This window comes from Eschscholzia californica, unplaced genomic scaffold (assembly GCF_041429995.1).
Source record: "Eschscholzia californica isolate CP2 unplaced genomic scaffold, dmEscCali1.0.p SCAF_6, whole genome shotgun sequence".
NCBI classification, from domain to species: Eukaryota; Viridiplantae; Streptophyta; class Magnoliopsida; order Ranunculales; family Papaveraceae; genus Eschscholzia; species Eschscholzia californica.
This window is the reverse complement of record NW_028238483.1, coordinates 44,544,155-44,564,991: the sequence shown is the minus strand read 5'-3', so window position 1 is coordinate 44,564,991 and position 20,837 is coordinate 44,544,155. Positions and strand designations below refer to the sequence as shown.

The following is a 20,837-nucleotide window of genomic DNA, read 5'->3' as shown; positions in this document are numbered from 1 at the left end:
TTACATAGTAATAAAGAGAGACTAGACTGTAAAAGTGGGGGAGAAAATTTGATATCATCAATTCATAAAACCCGCATTTACAACATATACTTATGAGATTATACTTACTACATAGAAAAACCGAAACCCCCCTCCCCTTAAAAAAAAAAAAAAACCCAACAAACCTTAATCAAAGTTTTAAATACAAGTGAAGGATATTTATTAAATCCTCCTTCATACACCAGTCACTACTTCGTTATTGACCATATTAGGGTTTCCCAAATGCTGTCGATGTCTTGCAATTGGCCAAAAATGATTCACCCTTTCTTTCCTTGTTCTTCTCACAACCAATTTTGTTCGTTGGCGAAGAACTCCATTGAGGGCCTTCAAGTAATTGCTTGAATCATGGTCTCTAAGAATTGTACCTTCTGAACCATAAGCTGTAGGATCACTTAGAATTTCTAATGGGTGGGGAGAATTCAGAAAGGCTTTTAAGGCACTTTTCATCCCATAATTTCTACCACATTGAGTTTTGTCCAACTCGTACAGTCCACTTCCTGCTTGTAGTAATGGATGTGATGGAGATAATTTCTCATCTGGTTGTAGAATGAATAACTGACCTATTGGAGTATATAACATTTTCTGCACAATTCAAATAAAAACACATACACACAACTGTTACTTAGACCATACAACAACAGACCTTCATCTACGAATATTATGTAACAAGCGCCCATGGGTTGATGGGGTCTTTTGTCCCAGTCATCGGAGGGGTCAACGGACGACAAAGTCAAGGTTCATCCTCGGCCACTTTCTGATGGCATTTCCTGACCCCGTATGGGGCAAGTCATACCTAGTTTTATACATATCTATTGTTTTTGTGGCTATAGTTTTTCAGATGTCCCCGCTATTATGGCTTAAGATTGTCCCTTCTACATACTCATATATCAATAATTAGGTTTCTGTTCGCACTTGTGTCGTGGTTAGTTTCAGTTGTACTCACTTTTGTTTGAAATCGATGATCTTTGAAGTTTCAGATATCAGACGTTCAACTAATAGAACCATAAAAGTATTATAGTGGTTAAGAGAAGACTTACATTGTTATTAAGGCAGGGATGGGAACGGAAAGATCCATTAAGACGCTTGAGAACTTGAGCCACATGGTTAGGGTAGTTGCAGGAGAAAGCTCTTGGTACTATATCTCTGTGCATCATAACAGAATGGACATGGTTCTCATCCACTCCCAATTCTTCAAGAATACGATGCCCTCCACAAAATATTGATGGTGAACCGAAAGTGACTACTGGTAGTAGAGTAGACGATTTCAATACCCCTCTAGTTAAGAGCATCAGGTTGACGAGGAGCGAAAGACTACCACCAAGAGAATGACCCGTAAATCTAACTTTGGCTCGAGCTCCGTATGTTCTCAAATGGTTTAGAATTTCTGGCATGAACTGCTCATATATTCCTTTTGCAGCTTCATAAATGCCTCTGTGAACTAGGACGTCTGTTCCCTGTTAACAGAATAACAAAGTGTGTTTAGTCCATGGATGATATTGATCCCATCTATGGTTCATTCAGGTTTGTGGATCCTGTCTCCAGGTTTAGGCAAATAAGATGATGGTTTGAATCGTTCTTACCTCAAATTTGGTGGGTTCAAAGAAGAGGTTTGCCTGCCAAGATGCCAAAGAATCAGAACCCTGCAATTGAAAATGAAATTTTGGTCAATCTACTAGAAGTTATCGACCTGAAGGGACCGGAAAAAAATATGCAAGTACATCCAACAAATCGAATACTTTTGGCATAAACCGTTCCTTCTTAGACTAAGAACATGAAGGTAATAAGTTAATTAGATACCTGAATGATGAAGCAACGGGTATAAGTGCTCGGATCGTCACAAATGAACCATTCACAAGGTGAGGAATGAAGTGACTGTAGCTCTCTAGCTGCTTCCTGCTTTGCAGTTTCCTCAGCAGCTACAACGGATGTCATTGTCGAAGCTGCAACATAAGCTGCAACCTCAGGGTTCTTATAAGCCCGAGGTGAGCAGCTATCACAGTCCTCTTCTCTTTCTCTCTCTTCGTCATTATCATCGTTGTTGGGATTGTATCCCAACGAGAGAAGACCCTTGGCACGGGAATGAACATAAGTTGCAGCTGATGCAGCGATAGTGTAGGCTACAGATGGATGAGCGAGACGCTTGGGTTGTTCAGAATCCGCTACTGATTTCTCTGAACTTGTTATACTGGTGGAGTTTTCATCGAGTTTTACTTTTAGTGCTGCTTCAGCTTTCCTCTCCAAGGAAGATGTCACGAAACGCAGGTTGTAATATTTCCACAAATCTGGAGCCTAAAATAAGATACAGAAAAGAAATATTAATTACCTCTTAACTCAGATTGATTTTAGGCAGGCAGGCTCATAAGAAAAGCATACATATATTTTACCTTGATCTCGGGGATCACGTAGGCCATGTTGCATAGCAAAGCCAGCTCAGAATAGAGTTTTGTATCAAACCAGGCTACTTTAACCAACAACTTGGAAAATGACTCCCTGTCATAACTTACATCTTCCTCAAATTCGTAATCCACTTCACAGCCACCTTCATTATCGTCTCCATGAGCTTCTTCTTCTTCGCTGGGTCGATGATCCTCGTCGTATTGTTGTCGATTCTTCCACTGACCTCTAAGCTCTAGAAGTCTTTCCACCCAGTTAGCTCTTTTTTCCTTTTCAGCCTCATCCTTGTGTTCTTCCTCATGTCCACCATGATTATTATATTCTCTCTGATCATCCCCATTAGTTATGGGTTGATCTTGTGAAGAGTGATCGACTAGCTTCATCTTATCATCAGGATCGAATAAAAGTGAACGAACAGAGTTTGGTATTATCGAACTTGATATGTTGAAAATGCTCCTAGGATGTGATGATTTGCTAATACTCTTGGTTTTCAGATTTGACTCTGTTGACGAAGCTGCTCGTATTGGGTGATATGAGCATCTTAATTGAGGGTCGGAGTGTGATCTCCTAAGATTGGCCCTTTGACACAAGTCCTTGTTTGAGTGTGATCTTCTGAGATTGTTGTGTTCTCTAAAGATGTCTACTTTTGTCCCAGTTGTTGGACCAGCAGCTGTTGCTATATGTGTTGCGGACATGTTCATTGAAGTGCACCTCATCTTTCTTCTGTTCTATTTCTCTACAAGAGTTATCATGAACTTCTTTTTCTTTTTAGCTACGTACTTACGGATTGATGTTGCTTGTGTTGAATTCCCTGCAAAAATGGGAGAGGTTCTTCAACTTTGTTTGGAAATAGCTGCTCTTAAACTAACAAAGTCTATGTGGGTTGAACTGTTTTTTCCAAAGAAGGATCATGTTGTACTAAAATAACCTTCACTCTGATATATAAAACCACTAAGCAAGCTGCCATTTTCTCAACAACAACAACAACAAAAAAAAAAAGTTCTAGTGAAGAAATCATTTATGACAAGAATAACCCTTTACATAGTTATTTGTGGGCCAAGAACTTTGGACTTTTAACCTTTAGACCCAACTATCCTGGCTGCTGGACCCGATCATCTCTTGAAATGTAGGCCAGGGAAATAACTATCATAAACATTTTAGCTGGCCACTGCTGCATCTAATATTAATTAATTCCTGTAAATATAATACTATCACTAAATGTTGTTTTAACTATATCTCTCTCTTATACTTGCTAATTCTCTCTCTCTCTCTCTCTCTCTCCAGTTGGTGACGTTTTGACTAGATGAAAAAAGTTAGCTTTTGGGGGGCTTGAGTTTACTATTGTTATGGTGGGTTAAAAGAAAGAAAGAAAGAAAAGAAAGAAACGTTCCATAAGTTGTGGTGGGACTCATCAGTGTTGGGGCAAGTAAGTAGTAATAGTAGGTAAAGGAAGAGATGAAATGTGGTTTGTGTTACCTTGGCTTGGGGGGGCTGGAAATGGAGTAATAAAGACGTTTTCACTCCATTTTTTTTCACTTCCTTCTTCTAGACCCCTCCTCCCTCTGGATTCTCCGGTGCACCCTACCAAAACCAACAAAAAAATAAAAAATTCAAAAGTAACCCACAAAAACATCAACTTCTTAAAAATTGATACCCACTAAAAATTCTAAATTAACCAACTCCAAAATATTGGATCCAAAGACAATCCAGAGAGAGAGAGAGAGAGAAAATGTTGAATACATACATATTCAATTAATTCCATTAAAATAAAATAACTAGTATTAATTTGCATGTATATTTCTTGATTCCAAATTTAGATAAATAAAAAATTCATGACCTAATTTGATGAATAAAATCATCATAACACAATGGGAAATAGATGCATGTAAAAGTAATTCAATTCTTTTAAAAGTTGTTGTTGTTTATAGAAGCTTCAAGACACGAATCAAACCCACAAAGTACTATTAGTAGTTTTGAACAATTAGAAAAACACCTGCATGAATAAGAAGAGAAATACATACCTGAAGATAAATGATGATGACTCGATCATTATCGATCGAATCTGAATATAATAATCTTCTTACATGGAGAATATTGAGGATGATGATGATGAATTAATTAACTACCATCAATCTCGTCATCTGAGAAACCAAACCACAACAATTTCAACCGATCGATCGATCGATTCGTATTACCAAAATCAAAATTCCTTTTCCACAAAAAAAAAAAAAAACCGATCGATCAAAAATGTAGGTGAATTTAAGAACGTCGTCCACCGGTTGAACAAAAGTAGAGAGAGTAACTAGATCCGATCGATCCTCTAGGTGCCGCTGCAAAAATGGCGGACAGATACGAAAAATTTTCCAAGCCTAATTTATACTACTAGTCGTATTTTGATGAATCTGGAGAAAAGGACGTTTGGCTAACTAATTCTCTTTTCTCACACTTTTTCTGTGGTGTGCGATTATCAAAGGAAAATATACTTTTTTTTTTTTTCTTTAAGAGAGGGGAAAGAAAAGAAGAAGAAGAATAGGATTAATTTAGTGGGGTGGGTTTAGTAAAACATAAAGTATTTAGAGAACAAACAGGGGGTTTGGGTTTGGGTTTTAAAGGAGAGGAATCGAATTAAAGTTGAAGAGAATCTATGCACGTGGTTGTTTCTCTAATAGGGAGACTTGCCACCTTCATCTACCAACTTTCTTTTCATTTAAACACATACATACATACACCTTTGTTACACCTCTCATTTCTTTTAATTACTTGCCCAAATTGTCCTTCACTTTCTATTATCAAGTGTTTTTCATTTTTATTTGTTTTCCAAAACTTGGTTGTCATTGTTCATGAATTATTGGACTATTTTGGTAGTGGGTATATTTTCTTATAATTTCCATGTTTGGAATTATTAGAGTTTTTAGTATTTGGGATTTTAACCATTTATTCATTACTCTTGGGCCCATTGCCTCCTAACATTTTGAAATAATATTACTAAAGTTGCACTCTATTCATTTAAAACAAAATCAACATTTTACTATACTTGGAATGTGAGTGAATTCGAATTGAACACATTATAATAAAAGATACGTTCTTCTTATGTTCAGTGAACTAGTGAACAATATCCAAGTATTGGTAAACAAAGTGAATAGAATTTTAGAGACACTTAAACAACACATTTAGTTTTAGAGATTTCAATGAAATTAATTAGTTTAGGTCAACTACCACTTATTGTAGTGACTTTGCGACACATAAGTTCGAGTTCGATCTCATGAAAGTGTAAATACAGGATTTATCGAGTTTGGGTATAAATGAAGTAGAAATAGATTAATTGAGCTCTAGACCTTTAGGATAGGTTTTAAGGGCAGATACCTACCACCTCTAAGGCTCAAATTAAACAGTTCTACTGTTTATTCAATTTATAAATCTTGATGTATATTTGTCTTTTCGTGATGTATTATTATCTTGTAACGACAAATCTCGGATCTTATTTTGAATAAAAATAATAATAATTAGTTTAGGGGAAAGAAAGAAAACAAAACTAAATTTGAGGACATTATCGTCCATGGGTTAGGTAGTGTGATGGGGGTAGTTTAGGAATATAAAAAAGAAGATAGGATGGGGATGTGGCAGTGGAAGAAAGAGACAGTGAGAGACAAATGTGCGGTTGCATGTAAAAAGGGCCGGGAAGGTTTCAATACAACCCCAATTTTACACACACGCACACACTCTTTGTGATGGATGATGCAAGCGGCAAGCCAACGAAGAAGAAGAAGAAGAAAAAGAAACTCCTCCCTCCCTCCCAAGTCCCATGCGACCACCACATTTCTGTTTCCCGCCTTTTATAACGGCTACAAATTAAAACAACCAAAATGCCACGTGTCTGTGATTGCTTAGGTTAGGTAAAGATACCCTGCTGTGCTGCACCTGTCTGTTTGTCTATCCCAACGTTTTTGAAAAAAAAAATCTGTCCTCTTTTCTCTCTCTCTCTATCTGTCCGTCCACCCGAAATGAAATTACTAAGTACAAAAATTGATTGAGACAAGTGTTAAAACACATTTGACTACATAAAGTTGTATTTGTATGTATGTCAAAGGCCAACGTGTATCCACCCAAACTCTAACAAATCAATGGTCCATTCTAATCCCCCGTCCTCCAGATGCTGCTATTCACCATATTCATGAGAAGAAATGATAGAGAACAAGAAAATCCAGACATACTCTAGACATAAATTCTATGTGATTTGCCGTGACTCGTTGTGTCACGTGGTTATAAACATCTCCGCTGCAAAGGGCTAATAATTCGAGAGCTTTATGTTTGATTAGTTGCTGCACATGAATTCTGAAAGAGAGGTATAGAACCATTTTTCATCTTTACCAAGAGAGAGTTTATTAGATTTGGGCTGGAAAATTTTATTTTTTTCATGTGTTTCTTCTTAATTTCATGTGTTTCTTCTTTCTGCAAAACAAATCAATAAAATCATCGCATCCAGTTCGTAAAACTCTCCAATAATCTATGTCAGATGAATAAAAAAGAACAGGACAGAAAAGATCAAGGTAGCTAGCTAGCTAGCTTATAAACAAAAACAAAACTCATAAATTCAAAGTTATAGTACTGCAACAAAATATCAAAGATGGATCCCAGCAATCACTATTATTTATGACAATAAACACTGACACTAAATTATGATCACCAAGCTGGAATAGTAAGTAGATAAGAGAGTCTCTTCACATATCGGACGGTGTTTGTTATTAATTGGATGACTCTTTCATCTTCAACAACTCAACTATATATAGGATCTGCCATCATTTTTCTTTCCCCAAGTGTTATCATAAAGAACTGAAAACTAGAAGTACGTCGATCAGAGTGGTAACGGTAGTGAAGATATTATGATCATTCATGTGAAATTGTTTTGAAAGTCCAAATATAAAATATGGAGAGTACCATCTTAATTAATTATACTTCAGCTCCACTGACAAGGACGTCTTTGTAAGGAGTTGAAGTTGGAGCAGGAGTTTGAATGGCCGGAATAGGCGGGGCTTGCTGCCTTGCTTCTTCAATCTCTTTCTTTCTCCTCCTTTGCTCTTCTAGTATGAGAGGAACTTGCCCCTCTCTTTCCCGCACGAGCCGTTCCTGTGCCCCGCCACGTAATTTCTCAAGCCTTATTCCATCCATTTGTTGCATCTTGAATACCTTCACTACATTCATCAACCCTCCAATCAACAACAACAAACTTCCAAATATACCCAACCAAATCCAATCCTTCCCCTGCACATTATGAAGCTCTATTAGCTTGGGCCAGCCAGCAAAATAAAATAAAATACAATGAGTTAGCATTAATTCCTTGTGAATGAATTTGCAAGGGAGATGATAACTTACAACTAAATTTAGGCCCGATCGAGTAAACCTGTCTGCGAGGTGGTGATGGCTATTGAGAATGGCACCGACGACAAACAACAAGCTACCCATTAGAAATGGAATATGAACACTCACTTGCAAAATCTGAACATGACCATCTGCTCTCTCATAAATTTGACACGCGTTATGAATCGAACCGATGACCCATAGAACCGGCCCTGCTATAAGCAAATTTATAGCATGCTTTCCCAACATAGTATAATTATTTCCTTTTTCTTCCTGCAAATACATTGCACTTGACACATTTAGAAAATGATTAGCACCTGAGTGGGCACGAGTGCACACACACACACACACACATCCTTATACCTTATTATGGGTATGGCTCATAGATCTTATTTGCCACAAAGAGGTCTTGGGCCTAACTTAGCTTAAAGAAGGCTTTTCCTCACACTTCTATGTGACCTCCACGCTCTCTCCCATAACTAATGTGGGACTAACCCCAACAATCTTTCCCTTCATACATTGAAACGGGAAGACATGACTTGAAAGTTTTTGGTACACCTAGACTCTGATGGCACTTGTGAGTGAGTGTGATCCATATATAGGACTCATATGGGCCTCACTTACGGTAATGTCGGGCATATCTCGCCCCCAAAAGCTAACCCCACATATGACACTTTCTCACACTTAAAACAAAATAGAAAGGGTGTTTTGTTAGGATATCCTTTGATTTATCTTGGGATATCCAGATTTTACATCCTGAATCTCTTCATCCAAAAGTTGAGATTAAACTCAAATGGGCTACAACATCCTCCACTAATTCACATTTGGAAAGTGTAAAAATGGTGCATTTCTATAATCTTAAACCCTACATTTTTTTTTCTTGTGAGGAGTGACTAGTTATAACTGGACATACTTTAGTTTTGCAATAAGATTTGAATAAATGCAAATACGGATATGGTTCTAGATTTGGGTAAACATTGTATATCACAGTCATTGGAAGACATTGAGAAGAGATCATACAAATATTCATGAATTAAATAAGCACTACAACAATTTGAAGATATCCAAAGGGCCTAAAAGTCCATCTAGTCTATTTTATTTATACTAAGTTCAATAAATCATGAATTTCGACTTCCATGAGATAGAAAGACAGGACCTCATATACATATATATAGAGAGAGAGAGAATAAGAGTGAGAATGAGAGAGAGAATGAGAGTACCTGAATGAAGATAAAAAGAAGAGCTAAGAAGAAAAGTAATGATCCTAAAGCTTGAACAAAAGGGACAGCAAACTCAACAAGTGCAAGTTGGGGATCAAAACTGATTAACTGCAATCTATAATCAATCCCAGCCATATGTGCAAACAGATCATGAAGATTAACAATTACAATCAAAGACAATGCTATAAGCAAAATCACTAATCCTGATTTAGCACTTATTGTTGATAATTGAGCAACAAATCCACACACCAATATTACTGTTGCAAATACATATAAACCAGCATTTATATACTCAAATCTGTTTCTTCCTAATCCTGCTGATCCATATAATCTGCTTTCTCTTGCTGATGCTAGTTTCACCATTATTTGTTTCTCTCTCAATTTCAAATCAATTGCTTCTTTTTCTTTTTTTGGATTCCAACAACACACAAAAAAACAGACTTTTTATTTTGGGGATGAAATTCAGATCTATGTGTGTGTTAGTTAAGATGTTGTGATATATATGAGTAGTAGTAGTAGTAGTTTGTGATGAAGTTTGAATGATAATAATGAGTCATAGTGAGAGAGAGAGAGAGAGCAAAATATGGAACAAAATGGAAACGTGTCATCATGCATGAGTTCCATGACTGAGTTTGCATTTGCACATTGGATCCACTCACTATATTATGTTTGTTTGAAGGGGGGGTTAACTTCCCATTTTTCACCCCAATTTCCTTCCACCCACCCACCCACCCGAATATCAATCTTTGTGGAATTGTGCCCCGAAATCTGGCCCAACGATCCGACCAAAAATGTTGATTCCACATTTGTAGTGCCTGTCCGACCCGTTTATAACGGGATGGGCGGGTTTGAACTTTACCCAAAAAACCTTTACCTTCTCAAATAACTCAAGTAGTGGGTCGGTGTTGCTACCTGACATAGAAGCCGGGGAGTCTCATTTTTATTTAGGCAGCCCAGCCCATCTTTGGTTCCCAAAATAAAATGCTTTGGTTTTGTAAAACCCTCCACCGCCCACGTATGCTCTTCCTCAGAGTTTTATGGGGTTTGGTATGGGTCTTTCTGGGTAATGTAATGTGAGGAAGAGGGGAAGGTTGGGTTTATTTTTGGTCGGTGTTACGCGAAAATAAAGAAATTTTCCGGAGTGTGAAGTTTTGGTAGAAACAAAAAAAATTCGAACTTTTTGTTTCTCCCAAACAACCAAATCCTTATACTTTTAAGCTTCTTTTTCCTTTCTCCCAAACAACGAAATCACGAAAGAACACTTTGGTGATTTCGGAAATGATCATCATTAGTGTGGTGGGTCTTATAATAACTATAATCTAGTGCGTCTAATTCCAGTGACCGAGAAGTTCCACCTGCATCTAAGTTAGTTGGAGATTTTCTGGTTATCTATTTCGATTTATAATTTTGTGAGCTTGGGATTAATGGGTTTCAATTTTTTAGGCAAATAAGTAGTTGATCAATGGCCATAAGCAACCGAGAAAACACGGTAAAATCGAAGAGAACAAAGGCTGATAACTCTGGGGGGATTTGTGTGAAAGTAAGTTAGATGGTGCTCCTAACGTGAGAAAGAGGTTTAGAGAGTGAAACTGTACGAGAGAGAGGGACTGAGAGTTAAGGTAGAGGTAAGAGAGAGAGAGAGAGGGAAAGTTTAGAGTGGGAGTAGGAAATCCATTTTACCACCTATTTGGTCTATTTGGTGGTAAGAAGATGTGTCCATGGGTTTTAAATCCAAAATAAAGTTCAAAAAAAGGTTTAGAGCCAAACCTTCTCAGAAAATGGGTTTTCAGTCCCTTTTTGTTTTGGAAGAAACATTGTTGATACATAATGTGTTATAAGAAATGACTAACTGAATCAAAATATTTTGCGTAATGACTAAAAAACACTTAAACTTTTCTAAATAACTAGAAACTGTTACAATAATATGTGTTATTATGGTTCATGTTTAAATTAATATATCTAATTACTGTCGAGGTAATTCTATATTTATTATATCCCAAAAATACCCCTGCAAATTCATCTCTCAACAATGGCTAGAAATTGTAGGGTTCTGTTCTTCCCCTTCCTCACTTTAACGATCAAGTCAAAGCTCGAATGGTTAGGAATTCTAGGGTGTTGTTCTTCCCCTTCCTCACTTCGACGATCAAATCAAAGCTCAAATTCCTTTTAATCTTAAGTCGTTCCAAATCCCAGATAAGAAGAATAAAAAATCTTATTCTCTTCCGTTAAGCTCCTTCGAAGCCCTTACCAGACGAGATCTGGTTTGCAGACTAGACGATTCTGGTTTGTTTGAAGAAATCAGATCCTGTCTCGTTTGCAACCAGAAGAGACTGGTTTCTTCAAACCAGGTCGTTCTATTTCTTAATCTTTCTGACTTATTAGATCATTTTTTTATGGTTATTCATCAATTGTTCTACATATATAATTGATGAAAGTGTAGCTTCCAGGGTCATGTCAAGCAAACTCATAGCAGTTGAGGTAGAGTAGAAGTATTAATCTCCAAAGTTTTACTAATTTCAAACCAATAAATACTTGATCACATATCTACGATTCTTAACCAAGAAATTCACTTGATCAACACTTAATTAATCAAACACAAATCACATAGATAGACACAAATCACATATAAAAATCTAAAACAAGATAGAAGGAGATGCCATTAAGTTTAAAGAACAGATCTGTACTAGAAAAAAATCTTCATAATTTTCAATCTTCACCGGTTACCAAATAGGAGAAGGAGGTCATTTCGAAAATCAGAAGACTAAAAAGAGGTAATCGCGATGAGAAACAATAGATAGTAATTGAAACTTGAAAATTCCCGGCCTAATCTAGTCCCAAAAGAGAGAAAAATAGAGTTTTAGAGAGAGAAAGAGAGTTAATGTAATAAATACATTCGTCACTCATCTTCGTTATGGTCTTCCTTATCTAGATCTCTTTTAACCCCAATTGAACCTCATCTTAAATTTTTCGATGTTATTGAAACTCTAACTGACTCATACCACTGCTTTCCCTAGGAAATCACTTGCTATTGGTATGAACAGTTCTAAAATACATTGATCAAACACAAATCACTTGTCATGTTTTAGAATACTCGCATATGTTACTAGTATGAAGTACCCTCGTTTCAATCCCTGAATTACCTGCTGGTGAAGTTTTATGGTGAAGTTCTAGAGAGATAAAATATAGGAGTAAGAAAGAGAAAGAGATGATGAGAGATAGAGAAGTAGATTTGACGTGAAAGAATTAAAACAAGTATAATTTTGGAATAAAATTTTTGACTTTAACGGCCTATTGACAGTAACGGTAAAGAAACGGGTCATTTAGGTATTTTCGATAAACTAGGAGGTTAGGCGAGAAGTTGGTCATAAATTAGGGGCAATTTAGGAAATAAACCTATTCGTTGTGTACTTTCCTTGCCAAGAAGAAGAACCTTTTCCCCTCCCACTCTCGCGATCAAGTCAATCGGAATGGCTAAGAAGCGAGATCGGCGAGACCGAGTCGGTCATACAGTTCAAAGTAAACAAATCGGTGGAGCCACTCATTCCCTCCACCACCACCACCACCAAAACCGCAGGTTCACTTCCTCGATCATCATCTTTTTCATCTTCGTTCCAATAATGTCATCACTCATTGTATACCGTATGAAATACAACCCAAATACGATCAATACCGTAGTCCTCTCCTCCGTATACGAACGAGGTCTAGTTAAACCTGACACTAATTACCAAGAAATCCTCTCTGTAAGTTTATAATTCCCTTCATTTCTCTTTTTTATTTACTCAAAAAAATATTTTCATTTTTTTATGTGAATTGTTACAGGAAAATTCTAGGGTTTCGAAAAATACGTCTCGTCGACACTATACGGATCCTATACTGGCGTACATAACTCCTTGGTAATGTTACTCCAACTGAGTCACTCACCGTCGGTCATCAAATATTTAACGGATATATATATTTCTTTATTTATCTGTGTACATTTATATAAAATTGATGTAAAATTTACCATTTATTCGTCTTGGGCTATAGGTGTGTGCTCAAGCCTTGGCAAGTGTATTGGGGAGATTTTGTCAGGAACAAAACCCGTACACGTTGTGTTTGTGTCAAAAACTTGTCGATAACTGCTAAAGTTTTGGGGCTTTTTACATAATATATACCAAGTAGTAAATATTAATTATCTTGTTTTAAAACTTGATGATCAATGCTATTGAACCATATTTTGGGACAACATTATTTGGCATGTGTATTTCAATTCTACAAACTTGGTTTGCCGATGCAGTAAAGAAAGACGGTTGAGATCTATTAGTATTAGGAAGTCATAAGTTTGTGAAGTCACTCTGACTAGTATGTACTTGTCAGGAATTCGAAAGGCTATGAAATGGCTAAGACATACAACTCTAAATTCACCCATTTATCCCCAGTTTGGTATGATCTGAAGAGGTACTATGTTTTACTTTCACTGCTTAAGAATATGTAAGTGCTAAGTATTTTTTTTTTCTTGTTTGAATCATAAGTTTATTGGTTTTGTATTTCTTTTCCAGTGATGCTTCACGCTTAGTATTGGAGGGACGTCATAATGCTGATTTAGGATGGATTTCAGATCTTAGAAAAAATGGGATGGCTCTGGTATATATACTAAGTTATTACATAACACAGGTTATTTAAATTGCATTTTATAGTTTGGTTGGTTAGAAAACAAATTAATGTAAGATTATAAGTAATGGATCAGAATCAAACAAGTTTTTAGGTATCGAAATGGTGACTTCTCACAATACATAGCACCACCTGCACCTAATATAACATCTAAGGAGATTGATTAGTTGTTTTTTAGTATTTTATGAAAATAATTTGTTTATTTTTGTTGGTAATGGGGCTATTGAACGTGTCTCCCTATAGTTTCTATGACACTTTTGGAATTGATTCTTATAAGTTAATATCTTCAAAAGAACGTGACTTGTTTGATCATATGCTTCGAGTTTGTAGTGGGAAAGCACTTTAAGTCTCTTGCTAGGAGTAGTGTGATAGGATAATTAATACCCAAAAAATAAACTTTGTAGATTTCGAACCCACATTCTTCTCCGGCCCATTTTGTTGGTCTCTTAATTGGTCTGTCTACGTTTAACTAACTCTTCGTATTTCTTTCCTAGTATGATTCCTCTCTCACTCATCTACTCTTAGTTGCGCTTATGTTTGTTACATGGCATTTTATCATATTATATTTCTTAGTAATGGTATTATACTATTATGTGTGGTATTGCTTAATAGGTGTTACCCAGGATTGTCCTAGAAGCATTTCCAAATGAACTGCTAAGAAAGAAGAAGAAACAGGAGGAAGCAATTAATCTTATACTAGCAGAATGCAAGTAGTTATTTCTACCTCGACTTGTAGTTTTTTGCAGTTTTCAGTTATCTTGGCAATGTAAAGTGGACAGACCACGTGCCGAAATCCCTCCAAATGTTTGCTTTTAACCCTAATTTGATCCCCCATCCAGTCCATCGGTTACTATTATTTTTTTAAATATTCACACGTCTTAACAATAGAAAGAACCATAGAAGTCTTCATCTCCTAGGCTATATTGCAAGTTTTCAGCCCAATTACCTTGTAATGTGTAGGGAGATGCAATATGACGGGATTGTGCTAGAATCATGGTCAAGGTGGGCAGCATATGGAGTCTTGAACGATCATAAAATGCGGAATAAGGTGAGTGCAAATTCTAAATATGAATAACAGCTATTGTTATAACTTTAGAATAGATGTATATTAATCATACATCAATAATATGGACTCTTTATTTGTAAGAGCACAGGCACTGCAATTTGTCAAACAATTAGGGCAAGCTTTACACGCAGCTAGCTCCGAAAGTAAGCGTGAGAATCATCTACAGCTGGTTTTTGTGATTGGTCCACCTCGTTCGATGAATCTCCAAGCCCATGATTTTGGGCCAGAAGACCTTCAGGTCTTGGGTGATTTCGTTGATGGTTTCTCCCTTATGACCTATGATTTCTCTAGTCCTCAAAACCCTGGACCCAATGCGCCCATGAAGTGGATCAAATTGACTCTACAATTACTCCTTAGCAATACGGGTGATAAAGCACAGATCCTATCCCGCAAGATATTCCTTGGGATCAACTTCTATGGGAACGATTTTGTGCTCTCAAAAGGTATGTGGTGATTGTAACTAAACACCTATTTATATTGCCAGTATCCCAGTGTTTTGTTTATTTGTTAAATTGAGTACTTGAATTCCATCCTTGTTTAAGAAGAGAAAGCTTCTGAATTTGCAGCAGCAGGTTCGGGTGGCGGAGCAATCACAGGTGGAAATTACCTGTCTTTGTTGGAGAAACAGAGACCTGAATTGCAGTGGGAGGAGAAGAGTGAGGAGCATATGTTTGTTTATTCAGATAATGGAGGAACGAAGCATGCCGTGTTCTACCCATCGTTGATGTCAATCTCATTACGGTTAGAGGAAGCTCGTTCATGGGGAACTGGTATTTCGATTTGGGAAATTGGTCAAGGTTTGGATTATTTCTTTGATCTTCTTTAGTTCTCTTGAAAAAAATCAAATGATCACTAGCAGAAGCTTGTATCTGAAATTCTTATTAGACAGATAGAACTGTTGCTCTTTTGATGTACTACCACCTCCTTTTAGGTTGTTAGTTGTAATCGGCACTCTGTCTCAATATTATCTGGTCTATTAGGGGAAGTGTGGGTATTCGAGCTCAGCGGGTTGGTGACTTCCCACTGTTTGGATGAGAAAGGAAAACAGGAATAGTTGTTTTAAGAATTGATTTTTTGTTCTTTCAAATTACTTTGTTGATTTTCTTCCTGCAGAGATGGCAAATTTCTCTCTAACCCCACACTTATTATAGTGTTGTTATTGAAGTCTATACAATCTAAAAACAACACATTTACTGGAAATTACATCTCAAGACACTCTTTAAGTGGCGTTAATTGTTCTTTCAATTGCCATAATAAACACAGCTGCATTTTACAGGTACTTGATATGGAAATTTGTTTATCTCTCCATTCTTCTCTAAATCAGTATTTGGTTCTTCAGAGGGGGGTTTGATTTTCTCTATCCCAACAATTTCCTTGTTTGGTTCTTCTTTTGTACTATTCCATTTGTTCCTCCTATACATGCCATATAGCACAAGCTGAAGTACCCCAAGAGGGCAACTGACTATATTAGGAGCCTGCCAAAACAGAATTTTGAAAATTCACTATAAAATGATGTAAATTTAGAGTTTAGTATGTTTATTATCACGCACCGCGATGAGAAGATCGTGCCCAATTAACCCGTACGCCATCCACAAAGAACATGCAAGAAAAGAGAAAAAGGACAAGTTGAAAGGCATGAATTCTACGCTTTTTGTCTTTATCACTTGTCTCTGCACTTATATGAACATTTAGCGGAGATGAGTTAAATACATATTTATGAAAGCTTGCTATGATCCACAAAACCGTAACTACTACTACTACTTTCAGACCTAACAATCCTCTCTTTCTTTTTATATAAGGTTTATGCCGTAGAATTTATAAAGAGGTTTGAAGATTAGGAATAAAAAGAGAACAAAGTTTATTTCGTAGAATTTATAATAAGGTTTGAAGACAAGGAATAAAAAGAGATCAAAGTTTAGTTTAAGGGTTGCTCTGAGGGTACGTTATAATCAGGGACGGGCCTGTGAGTAGGCCAATTCGGGGTCCTATGACATATAGTATATGACAAGAGTTCTATCTAATGATTAAGGTAAACATACTGTATATTCCTAGGAATGTGATCCCGAATTAGGTTTTCAGTCCCTCTACTTCAGGAAGTAGATAAATATCTCAATAGTTTGTGGTTAAAAGAACTCGACCAAAAGCAGGAATGAGATTTTTTTTTTGTTATCGTCCGTAATTAGTAGTAGAACGTAGAAGATAAAAGAGCACCCACCACAATGATTAATGGAGACGCGTACATAGAAACGGAGGCAACAAGTCCAATAATCCCAACTAACATCTTCCGGTGCCGGTGATCTTTTAATGCTAATGCAGAAGCAATTGCAGTGATGCTAAATGCCATCATCACTTGTAACAACATCAAACCAACCATCTTCTGCATCCAAAATATTATTTATTTCTCTAAGAACAAACAAAACTAAACTTCGACATGTCATTTTCAGAAATAGTAACATATTTGTGCTGATTTTCTCTAATCTAACGATTGTTATGTAATTAAATACATGTTTAATGATTGTTATGAAACATATTTGTACAAATGATCCCCAGATAATTGGGGAGTTTTAAAGACGCCGCCCTATAAGTGTCTCATAGGCAAAATTTGAAAGAGAGTTTCTGAGTGAAGGAGGCATATGCAACATTTAAGCTCGAAATTAAACTAGGATGAAAAAGTAAAAAACAAAAAAAAAACAAAACCATGCATGCATGCATTAAAATGAAGAAATAGTAGGAAATTACTAGCCTTGGTTTTTGGTGAAGCAAAGCACAAGTATATGAAGATGAAAGAGAGCTCAAGAAGAATTCCAATTCCATTAATGGTGACAAGAGGGAGATTCTCCCATTTGTTGCTTACTACTGGCAATCCATACCATGTATAAACTAAACAGTTTAGTAAGGCAACAATGTATGGAACACATGAAAACTCCTCTGTGCTTTTCTTCTTAATCACCCTTTTAAATGTTAATCTGCATGCATTTATTTGATAATTAATCCATATGATTAGGATGAATTTAACAATCTAACTAGCTAGTTTAATTACAAAGTACTATTTAGTTTAATTACATTGGTGCTGCATAAAGAAATAATGAAGCTGCATTTCCTGCAAATTATATATACAAGAATTAAGATTAGATAAAAAAAATAATCATATCTTATTATTTTGATTTTGAACTTTCAATATAACATAGAAAATAATAAAGATGTAAATATTTTGCAAAACAAAAAAGATTAAAGGTATACATACCCATTATTCCAATAATCAAGTGCAAGGAAACTTCCATCTTTATGGCCACAAATTATAAGGTCACTACTACTACTACTACTACTACTACTAGAATGTATACCTTGAAATTAAGAACCAAATTTATTACTCTCTCTGTTGTTCAACACCTGAATTACATATATAAGTGTAGTTAGTTCATTGTGTAGTACAAAGAATTTTTTAAGGAAAGCAACCCTAGGAATAGAAGATAGAGAGAGAGAGATTTGTCTTATTAATCTTGTGGAGGAAATTAAATGATTAAGAAAGGATCATTTAGTGTGTATTATAAGTTAATGGTTACCACTAATTAATATAGAAGGTGTCATGCATTATGCTATCCTCATTAAAGAGTTGGTTTCAAACTCAGCTTTCATGCTTTTTCATCACTTACAACTTACTTATTACCCTACAAACTAGCTAAGCTAGCTAGGTTAAAAACCACACACATAAAAGACCCAACTAGCTAGATTAATTTTAGCAAACTAGTACTACTATTGTCGAGGCCATCTATTTCTAATTTTTGTTAGCCATCCAGGCCCAATTATACATATTTGTTGAACATATATATATATATATATATATATATATATATATATATATATGTATAGGTATTTGACAGAGGAAACACATTTTCTCTTCTTCTTTTTATAAAGTAAATCTGAATCGTATTAAAAAGACGAGACACATCATATTAAGTACGAAATATAATCGGTATAAAATTAATAGAGGACACAAGTCTAAAGATGAAAAGAAACACCCTAAATAAGGACAAATATATTAGGTTTGAACACGTAACCGGCAAGAGAGAAAAGATATAGGAAGGATATGATTTGTTATTCTCAATTAGGGTTTGTCAAGTGAGTGGAACTTGTTACTAGAATTCCACTAATATTCATTTTTATCAACTCAAGCGGATCTTTAAATGGCTTTGGAATAAAATATTGTTATCGTTTATTCTCTTCTACGGAATATTATACACAAATAGATAAACATTGGAATAAAATATATTTCCAAGTCTCAAAGTCTAATTGTAGATCAATAGTGAGTGATCCATAATTGAAATGAAATCAGTATTAGAGACAAAGGTTCACATGAGAATGCACACGAATGAAGTGAGCTGGTAGATATTCTTTATTGAGGTTAAGTGTGAAGAAAATGAAGAACACCCAATTTTAGAGACAAAGGTTCACATGAGAATGCACACATGTCCACCACCACTTGGTGTACCGGAGGTCTCAGTAGAAGTGCAAATCTAAATTTTGCTGAACTTGGATATAAATAAAGTAAATCTAGATTAGATGGGCCTATTAGAATGACCTTTAAGAGCTGATAAATGACCTCTAAAGGCATAGTCTGTCTTAAAAATCATGTTGTTATATTGTTTATTCATTTTCATGAATCTTGATGTATCTTTGTATTGTCTCTTCAAGATATATCAATGCATTGTAATGACTCTTATAGTCCATATAAAAGAGAGAATGCAGAACTTAGTTAAATTGAAAACAAAATGCAAACCCTAATCTGGTCATTCTTGTAAGTCAAAGATCGTAACAAAAACCTTAACGTGGAAAAGTGTTGGTTTGGTAGCTTATTACAAAAAGAGTAGGGTCGTGGTAAAGAAGAATCAATTATCAAGCCAAAGGTGGTAATTAAAATGGATTTTTTTTTTTCATTTTCTAGGGCTGGATTCCTATTCCACCACCTTTTGTTAACTCTATTAGGTGTCAACAATTTATTATGCATAATCAACACAATATCTAATTTCGGATGCTTCATGCTGCTTATATCTCATGATGCTTCTACACGAATGTTCTAATTATAGTATATATTAACAGTATTTTTATTGGCCAGCGTTTTGGGGAAAGCAAAATAGTTTCCGGGGTGTGAAGACTTGGTCAAAAATTGGTCAATTTTGTTTGAATATTTTATTTAGGGGGAAAGCAAAAGAGAGGATAAATCTAAGGCCCAAAAAAGGAGTCCAAATAGGAAATCCAACCCAATAGGGAATTATATTTCAAAAAAAACCCAAAATGTTAGATTACCTCTCTATCCCTCCAAAAGAAATTGTTCCCTCTCTTATCCCTCACTCATTTCCCGCCCAAACAGCCTCCCCTCTTCCCCTCCCTGACTTGATTTGACCCGAGACTGACCAGCCTCTCTCTTTCTCTCTCGGTCACCGCGCTCTCTCTCTTCATTCACATCCTTCTTGATTAGACACAAACCCACTCCATCTCTCTCTCTTCATTCAAACGATTTCTCTCTATCTCTCCTCTCTATCTCGATCAAACGATTCCTCTCTTCATTCATTCAAAGTTGCCTCTCCGTCTCTCTCTCTCTATCTCTTTTTCAAGCGAAACGATTTCGGCCATTAACCCCTAGAATCGAAACGTTACCGGCGATTCTCTCTCTCTAGAAAAGCTATTTAAGCAACTTGATCTACTAATTTATCTCTCTATTTCGCTCTCTTTCAACGAATCTTGTGCTTCTCTCTCTACTTCGCTTTCTTTCAAACACAGGTACGTCTCTGTTCTTCCTCTAACTCTTGATCCTCTCTCTGTTGTTGGTAATTATTAGGATTGTTAGAACATTTTCGAGGTTTCTTGTTTCAGATCTTTGGTTGTTGGTACAGTTTTAGGGGTGTTCGAAAATTTGGGGGTGTTTTCAAACAATTAGGGTTTATTATTTGAAGTTCAGTAGTCTGATCTATAGTTTGTGATAAAACATTTTGGGTTGTTTTTCAAAAAAGTTTTAGGGTTAAGTTGCTCTACAGTTTGTGATAAAACATTTTGGTTGTTGTTTTGTGATTTCGGAAGCATTTGGGTGTTTATGGTTCTTCATCAAGCTTCTAGGT

The 20,837-nt window shown here is 36.0% G+C and overlaps 4 protein-coding genes across 8 annotated transcripts; 1 reads left to right on the top strand and 3 right to left on the bottom strand.

Annotated features, from left to right (window-relative positions):
• Positions 1 to 35: 35 nt before the first annotated feature.
• Positions 36 to 5,019, bottom strand: LOC147535508 (alpha/beta-Hydrolases superfamily protein). The gene is made up of 7 exons (XM_086645727.1): positions 4,455 to 5,019; positions 3,910 to 4,014; positions 2,424 to 3,244; positions 1,837 to 2,328; positions 1,620 to 1,679; positions 1,077 to 1,493; positions 36 to 621 (listed from the first exon to the last, which is right to left on the bottom strand). Exons 3-7 carry the CDS (start codon positions 3,147 to 3,149, stop codon positions 214 to 216), a joined length of 2,103 nt encoding a protein of 700 aa, XP_086501853.1. The 5' UTR covers positions 3,150 to 3,244; positions 3,910 to 4,014; positions 4,455 to 5,019; the 3' UTR covers positions 36 to 213.
• A 2,030-nt stretch (positions 5,020 to 7,049) lies between these two features.
• On the bottom strand, positions 7,050 to 9,531 carry LOC147535507 (polypyrimidine tract-binding-like protein). Its single transcript, XM_086650667.1, has 3 exons — positions 9,009 to 9,531; positions 7,804 to 8,061; positions 7,050 to 7,692 (listed from the first exon to the last, which is right to left on the bottom strand). Exons 1-3 carry the CDS (start codon positions 9,369 to 9,371, stop codon positions 7,381 to 7,383), a joined length of 933 nt encoding a protein of 310 aa, XP_086506793.1. The 5' UTR covers positions 9,372 to 9,531; the 3' UTR covers positions 7,050 to 7,380.
• Positions 9,532 to 12,215: 2,684 nt separating this feature from the next.
• LOC147535506 (Glycosyl hydrolase superfamily protein) lies at positions 12,216 to 15,811 on the top strand. Of its 4 annotated transcripts, none has more exons than XM_086647636.1 (8): positions 12,216 to 12,748; positions 12,828 to 12,901; positions 13,365 to 13,445; positions 13,547 to 13,631; positions 14,271 to 14,368; positions 14,619 to 14,706; positions 14,813 to 15,167; positions 15,294 to 15,811. In XM_086647636.1, the coding sequence occupies exons 1-8, from the start codon at positions 12,476 to 12,478 to the stop codon at positions 15,548 to 15,550; spliced, it is 1,311 nt and encodes a 436-aa protein (XP_086503762.1). In that variant the 5' UTR covers positions 12,216 to 12,475; the 3' UTR covers positions 15,551 to 15,811. The 4 variants fall into 4 exon arrangements, with proteins under 4 accessions (XP_086503762.1, XP_086503761.1, XP_086503764.1 ...); XM_086647635.1 differs by having other exon boundaries at positions 15,291 to 15,811; XM_086647638.1 differs by having other exon boundaries at positions 12,458 to 12,582.
• LOC147535505 (bidirectional sugar transporter SWEET3-like) lies at positions 15,782 to 18,156 on the bottom strand. 2 transcript variants are annotated; one of them, XM_086647639.1, is made up of 6 exons: positions 17,969 to 18,156; positions 17,788 to 17,824; positions 17,468 to 17,690; positions 16,940 to 17,101; positions 16,275 to 16,394; positions 15,782 to 16,199 (listed from the first exon to the last, which is right to left on the bottom strand). In XM_086647639.1, the coding sequence occupies exons 1-6, from the start codon at positions 18,003 to 18,005 to the stop codon at positions 15,966 to 15,968; spliced, it is 813 nt and encodes a 270-aa protein (XP_086503765.1). In that variant the 5' UTR covers positions 18,006 to 18,156; the 3' UTR covers positions 15,782 to 15,965. The 2 variants fall into 2 exon arrangements, with proteins under 2 accessions (XP_086503765.1, XP_086503766.1); XM_086647640.1 differs by having other exon boundaries at positions 15,782 to 16,160; positions 17,969 to 18,105.
• Between the last annotated feature and the right edge of the window lie 2,681 nt (positions 18,157 to 20,837).